The sequence below is a fragment of the Oncorhynchus nerka genome, linkage group LG13 (assembly GCF_034236695.1).
Source record: "Oncorhynchus nerka isolate Pitt River linkage group LG13, Oner_Uvic_2.0, whole genome shotgun sequence".
Classification (NCBI taxonomy): domain Eukaryota; kingdom Metazoa; phylum Chordata; class Actinopteri; order Salmoniformes; family Salmonidae; genus Oncorhynchus; species Oncorhynchus nerka.
Window position 1 is genome coordinate 27,646,579 of NC_088408.1, and position 7,190 is coordinate 27,653,768.

The 7,190-nt window shown below is 42.1% G+C and overlaps 1 protein-coding gene across 1 annotated transcript; it reads left to right on the plus strand.

The window, feature by feature from the left end:
- The first annotated feature begins 203 nt into the window (after positions 1-203).
- On the plus strand, positions 204-7,038 carry armt1 (acidic residue methyltransferase 1). Its single transcript, XM_029676449.2, has 5 exons — positions 204-311; positions 932-1,037; positions 1,894-2,135; positions 2,485-2,650; positions 4,068-7,038. Exons 1-5 carry the CDS (start codon positions 250-252, stop codon positions 4,848-4,850), a joined length of 1,359 nt encoding a protein of 452 aa, XP_029532309.1. The 5' UTR covers positions 204-249; the 3' UTR covers positions 4,851-7,038.
- Positions 7,039-7,190: the final 152 nt, after the last annotated feature.

Genomic DNA, 7,190 nt, shown 5'->3' on the forward strand with positions numbered 1-7,190 from the left:
AGATGGTACAATGATTCTCTACACAATTACTACTTGTTTTCTCATATAATCTGAAATTAGGTAAACTATTAAGAAATGGCGGAGCAAATTTTGCATATTGCTCCTTTAATAGTTGGCAGGGTAATTTTTCTTTTACCAAGTATAATGTATTGTACAGAAGGTGGCGGCATGCACCACTAACGTTTGTTTGCGGACCGCCATAATAATATAGAAGAAGAATGTTGTCATATTCGCTTCCTGGTTGAAAAGATGGCAGCTAATCAATCTTTGCGCCAATTAGTCCCTCCATCCCTGTCTGCTAAAGTTGAAGGGTATGTTAACAGCTATGTTTAGTACTCTTATGATCCGTGTTTTAACTATATCTAAGCTATACAATCAAAGAGACAGTTCAACAGAATTGTGTTAGGTCAGGAAGGGGGCAGCGTGGTACGTAGGCTAGCAGCACTAGCTAACGTAAGCTAGCTGGTAAGCAATAGCACATTTTACAGTTAGCTAGATAGATTAGCTACGGAATGTAGGCTAGTGTGATTAAGTGTATATCTCTGTATTGGCACCTGATACTTGCTTGGCTCCTGTTCAATCAAATCAGATTAACTTTTGTTAGCTACATCATCCAACGTTATAGACGATGCGTTTGTTTTTCTAATGCTAATCAGACCAGATCAGTTCTGAATGAAGTGGTATCAATACATGTTAACGTTATATCTCTGGTGCTATTCCAGTAAAAAAAGGTCTAGCCATGCCCCTTCTTCTTAGTTGCCTAAAATGCTAAACTGTGAGGATTCATAACATAGTTGTGGTCAGCAACATGTCAAGAAATTGCATGAGCTGAGTCAGATATCCCCTTAGTGGTTAGAGTGATCTGCACCCATCCTTAATTGTAAATTCAAAATGTTGCTTCTAATTTGTCATGTGTTTCTTCCTCACACAGCTCATTTGCATATCTCACAGTGAGAGACAGGTTGCCGACCATCCTGACAAGAGTCATTGACACCATCCATCGCAACAAAAACAAGTTCTTTGAGGAGTTTGGAGAGGTAAGAATAACCACCATCACTTGTCCATCCTAAGCCACTGTGCTATAATCATCCAAATGTTGGACATTTTTTATTTCCTGACACATCCTGATCTTGGATCAGCTTCTCCTCCCCCAAATCCTTACAATTAACACTTGGGTAAAAAACACAAAATTGACCTTGGATCAGAGTCTATGGTTCAACTTCATCCTACTCCTCTTCTATATCAAATTGTATTGGTCACATACACATATTAATCAGAAGTTATTGTATTGGTCACATACACATATTAAGCAGATGTTATTGTATTGGTCACATACACATATTAATCAGAAGTTATTGTATTGGTCACATACACATATTAATCAGAAGTTATTGTATTGGTCACATACACATATTAATCAGAAGTTATTGTATTGGTCACATACACATATTAAGCAGATGTTATTGTATTGGTCACATACACATATTAAGCAGATGTTATTGTATTGGTCACATACACATATTAAGCAGATGTTATTGTATTGGTCACATACACATATTAATCAGAAGTTATTGTATTGGTCACATACACATATTAATCAGAAGTTATTGTATTGGTCACATACACATATTAAGCAGATGTTATTGTATTGGTCACATACACATATTAAGCAGATGTTATTGTATTGGTCACATACACATATTAATCAGAAGTTATTGTATTGGTCACATACACATATTAAGCAGATGTTATTGTATTGGTCACATACACATATTAAGCAGATGTTATTGTATTGGTCACATACACATATTAAGCAGATGTTATTGTATTGGTCACATACACATATTAAGCAGATGTTATTGCGAGTGTAGCGAAATGCTTATGTTTCCATAGGAGGGAGTCCAGGCAGAGAAGAGGACCATTGGCTTTCTTTCTAAGCTGAGAAATGAGCTGCTGACAGACAAGCCTGTCCTGGTTCTGTGTGATGGCCTGGAGGACACAGACAGCTGGAACCAGTACCTCCAGAGACAGCAGAGGCTACTGGGGGAGCGGGACCCCGTCAGCTGGTTCAAGTCCCCCTGGCTCTACATAGAGTGCTACATGTACCGCAGGATACAGGAGGCCATCTGGCTCAAGTGCGAACCAGTGCTGTTAAATGTTAGCATTAGCTTAGACTTGAGAAGGGAATGCATAGATCAGGGTTTCCTGGTCCTCGGGACCCCACGTTTAGATTTTTGCCCTAGCACTACACAGCTGATTCAAATAACGAATCATCAAGTTTTGATAGTTTGAATCAGCCTTGTTGTGTTAGGGCAAAAACCAAAACGAGTTTGGGAGAATAATCCCATTTTAACCAATGTTATAACTGATTTATCAACTATTAATAAGCTACCTTTAAACCGTTTAAACATGATACACTAACTGGATAACTCATTAGGTTATGTGTCTTTTAACGTATCCTTTCTCTCTTTGTGTCTGTGCCAGTCCCCCCATCAGCGACTTTGATGTGTTTAATGAAAGCAAGACGCAGAGTTTCTTTGAGTCCCAGCAGGCTGTGATATCCCTGTGTACATATCTACAGGGATTCAACAGGAACATGGACGACCTCTCAGAGACACAGCTCATGGAGCAGTTCTACAAACTACTACAGGTGAATATTGCCAACAATCTTAAATCGAATTGTATTTGTCACATGCACCGAATTCAACAGGTGTAGGTAGACCTTAGTGAAATGCTTACTTACAAGCCCTAACCAACAATGCAGTTTAAAAATAAAAAGTGTTAAAGTATTTACTAAAATAAAAAGTAATAAATATAAGAAAAATAACAAATAATTAAGGAGCAACAATAAAATAACAGTAGCAATGCTATAAACAGGGGGTTCTGGTACAGAGTCAATGTGCGGGGGAACCGGTTAGTCGAGGTAATTGAGGTAATATGTACATGTAGGTAGAGGTAAAGTTACTATGCATGGATAATAAACAAAGCAGCGTAAAAATGGGGGGTGGGGTTCATGCATATGTGGAGTAAAGGTCGTCTAGAGTTTTTCCCCCCCTCTGGTTGCACATTTAACATGCTGATAGAAATGAGGTAAAACTGATTTAAGTTTCCCTGTATTAAAGTCCCCGGCCACTAGGAGCGCCGCCTCTGGATGAGCATTTTCTTGTTTGCTTATGGCCTTATACAGCTCATTGAGAGCCGTCTTAGGGCCAGCATCGGTTTGTAGTGGTAAATAGACAGCTACGAAAAATATAGATGTAATTATCTTGGTAAATAGTGTGGTCTACAGCTTATCATGAGATACTTTACCTCGGGACTTCCTTAATATTTGATTTCATGCATTAGCTGTTATTTTCAAATAGACACAGACCGCCACCCCTTGTCTTACCAGAGGCAGCTGTTCTATCTTGCCGATGGACAGAACCCAGTATGTTATCCATGTTGTTGTTCAGCCACGACTCAGTGAAACATAAGATATTACATTTGTCCTTTTGGTAGCATATGTCCTTTTGGTAGCATAGTCTTGATCGGATTTTGTTATCCATTGATTGCACGTTGGCTAATAGTACTGATGGTAGAGGGGGATCCTTACAAGGCACCCCGACCTACGTCCCTGATATCTCCGTCTCTTCTTCATGCGAATGACGGGGATGTGGGCCTTGTCGGGTGTCCGAAGTAAATCCTTTGCGTCCGACTCGTTAATGAAAAAGTCTTTGTCCAGTTCGAGGTGAGTAATCACTGTCCTGATATCCAGAAGCTCTTTTCGGTCAGAGACGGTGGCAGAAACATTATGTATAAAATAAGTTCAAAATAACGCGAAACACGCACAATAGTACAATTGGTTAGGAGCCCGTAAAACGGCAGCCATCTCCTCCGGCGCCATCTCACAGGTGAAGCTGTGCAAACTTCAGGGGTTTATTATAAGAGGCCAGCTAAATGTTGATTGTTGAAAATTAAAGTGAAGTCGCATTACCAAAGATCATTTGATGTTATGTCTGTTTTGCCAATTAATCCCAAATGTTACGATCACAGTTTCTGTGAGTTAATGTCTCTGTTCCTGCTCTTAGGTGTCTCTGTGGGGCAACAGGTGTGACCTGTCCATCTCTGCTGGCATGGAGAACTCTCAGAAGGCCAGTCCCATTGACTCCCTGTCTGACCTGAAGTCTTTTATCCTGGTGGACGACTCCAACATGGTGTGGTCTGCTCTGACCTCTGCCCAGAGACCAGGGGAGGATGGCAAAACCACCCCAGGGAGGGTGGACATCGTCCTGGACAACGCTGGCTTCGAGCTGGTCACAGACCTGGTCCTCGCTAACTTCCTGGTGTCCGCTGGTCTGGCCAGGGAGGTCCGCTTCCATGGCAAGTCCATCCCCTGGTTTGTCTCCGACGTCACCTCGCACGACTTCCAGTGGACCATCCGCCAGACCCTGGCCGCCAATCACAAGTGGATGTCCAAGAGCGGCGTCCAATGGCAGAGCTACGTACGGGAGGGCGTGTGGTCCTATCACGACCACCCGTTCTGGACAATGCCTCATGAGTACTGTGACATGGCGGGCGACGCGCCTGACCTCTACGCGACACTGCAGGGAGCCGACCTGATTCTGTTTAAAGGAGACCTGAACTACAGGAAGCTGACTGGGGACAGGGAGTGGGATCACATGGTGCCGTTTGATAGGGCACTGAGGGGATTCGGCCCAGCTCCCCTGTGCAGTCTGAGGACTCTGAAGGCTAACATCCAGGTGGGGCTCCAGCCGGGGCAGGGGGAGAACCTCAACACCCAGGACCCCAGCTGGATGACCAGCGGGAAGTACGCTGTGGTCCAGTTCTCCAGCCCTCACAGGGAACAGTAGACCTGTCTGGGACAGGAAATGACGTCAATATGTTCATAATAAGTGGTGTCATCATAATCAGAGGAAGTAAGGGCGTGAGCAGGGCCAGTGTACTTGTAACCATATGCCAGGTTAGAGGTGTAGTTTGTTTTGTCGTAGAACTACCTAATGTATTTAAATGAGGAGAGGGGTTTAAAGGAGGATGATAGAGGATACTTTAAAAGAGGAGGGTAGTTAAATAGGGAGTGGCTGCAGATCCAACTTCTCTGGACCCGTCGTCCCGACAGATAAAGGTTGGAAGCTTCTGTGAATGTGTGGTAATCTCTACTTTACACACCGTCTCTGTTCTATTTGTTCAGCTGCCCAGAGAAGAAGCTACTCTGGCGAAAGGTGCTTGTTTAATAAGGTTAGATCAAACTTGAATCATTGTAAGATTACATAAAGATAATATTCTACATAACCAAATAAAATAGCATAGTATAACATTACTGTATGACAAAAAACACCTAATTCCTTATTTTTTAGGATGGTTGTGCTCATCGTCACATTTTTCTCTCATGCGTTCTAAACTCAACAGTGCACGCCACTCAGCAAAGGTATGCTACAGTTTAATACCATCTGCAAAGAAATGTGCTCAAGGTACATAACTAATTCAAAACACTGTAGCCTACTTCAAAACAACACTGTAGCCTACACTCAATAATATTTAAATGCATATGCCCATGAAACTGATTGCAAATGGTTGGCGTGCAGATTCTGAATGGATGTTTCACAGGTAAAACTTGGAAGAATTATCATTCACGATTGACAGTGAGAAATGCGAAGGGAGGGTGACCAAAAGTTTGGGTGTGCGAGTTAAAGAAACACATGCACAGAACGTGAGTGGGATCTTCAGCTCTGGGGAAAGGGATCCAGTGGGATCTTCAGCTCTGGGGAAAGGGATCCAGTGGGATCTTCAGCTCTGGGGAAAGGGATCCAGTGGGATCTTCAGCTCTGGGGAAAGGGATCCAGTGGGATCTTCAGCTCTGGGGAAAGGGATCCAGTGGGATCTTCAGCTCTGGGGAAAGGGATCCAGTGGGATCTTCAGCTCTGGGGAAAGGGATCCAGTGGGATCTTCAACTCTGGGGAAAGGGATCCAGTGGGATCTTCAGCTCTGGGGAAAGGGATCCAGTGGGATCTTCAACTCTGGGGAAAGGGATCCAGTGGGATCTTCAGCTCTGGGGAAAGGGATCCAGTGGGATGGGGCTGTGACCTCTGGATCCCCAGCCTCTGCCATTTAAATAATGATCAACTGCTGGTTAGCAATCCATCCTGGCATAACTACAAAACAATGACGTTTACTTCTCCCATTTAACAAATGTGTTGACGGTTGTTTACCATCATTCAGTACTAGGGTCGGGCTCTACCTCCATTCCAGTTCAAATCAGTTCATTTAGACGCATTGAAATTCCAAGTCATGAATTGAAACATGCTTATCTGATCTTAAGTGACTTTTTCCCAGCCATATTATGTAATTTATGTCATGTTTTTGTCTCCCCAAAAGCGACTACACAAAATATAGATTTGAGACACATTTCATTCATAATCAGAGGCAATAAGATGCAAGGTGCAATTTGAACATTTACATGTTAAGTTGGCCTGTCGTGAATAGTTTAGAATTGTTATTTTAAGTTGAGACCTTATTTAACACCCAAAGCCAGCGGCTATTTTTTAGCCATTTATTTTGCATGAGCTTGGCAAGACATCACAGAGTAACTTGTGGTTGCTGGTATTTTCTGGGTCTTAATCAACGTCATCAGTTTGTCTTGTCAATTTATTGCATGCGTTTTTGTTTGCATACATGTTTGCACAGTGACCACAGTCCCGGAGTTTACATTTTCATAGTTAAATAACTGAAGTTGAACTACAAGGTAATGTTCCCACTCTGGGAAACTATAGATAAATCATAGTCTTTAGGGCAGTGCAATCACACGTACAAGGTGTGTGTTGTTAAAAGAATAGCACTAACACCTGTCTAATGATGTATTTCTGTTTGTTTGATAGTACAAAATGTTATTTACGACTCATTAGAATGCCTCTGTAACCAGTGCTGGTGCCGTTGTGATCATAAATTACTGGATTGTTCTCTTTGCAGAAATCTGGAACAAAAATGGTTATATTATGACGGACTTGGTTTAAATAAAGAACTTCAATGACTGGTCTTATCTCATACTGTTGTATAAATGAATGACAGTAAGAAAAGAGCAACCAAGGCTTGACCTAGAAAGATGTTTTCCTTTCACTCATTCTCCCCATACTCTTATGCTCTTCAATTTATCCTGGGAACATGTATAAAAAACAGAGTAATAATCAGACTGCTTG

What these genes read in the sequence shown, in the direction of transcription:
- armt1 (XM_029676449.2), top strand. Translation starts at nt 250, where the DNA reads ATGGCAGCTAATCAATCTTTGCGCCAATTAGTCCCTCCATCCCTGTCT. An exon ending in TCTTTGAGGAGTTTGGAGAG is followed by an intron (nt 1,038 to 1,893) that starts GTAAGAATAACC and finishes ATGTTTCCATAG; the next exon opens with GAGGGAGTCCAGGCAGAGAA. An exon ending in CAGGAGGCCATCTGGCTCAA is followed by an intron (nt 2,136 to 2,484) that starts GTGCGAACCAGT and finishes TGTCTGTGCCAG; the next exon opens with TCCCCCCATCAGCGACTTTG.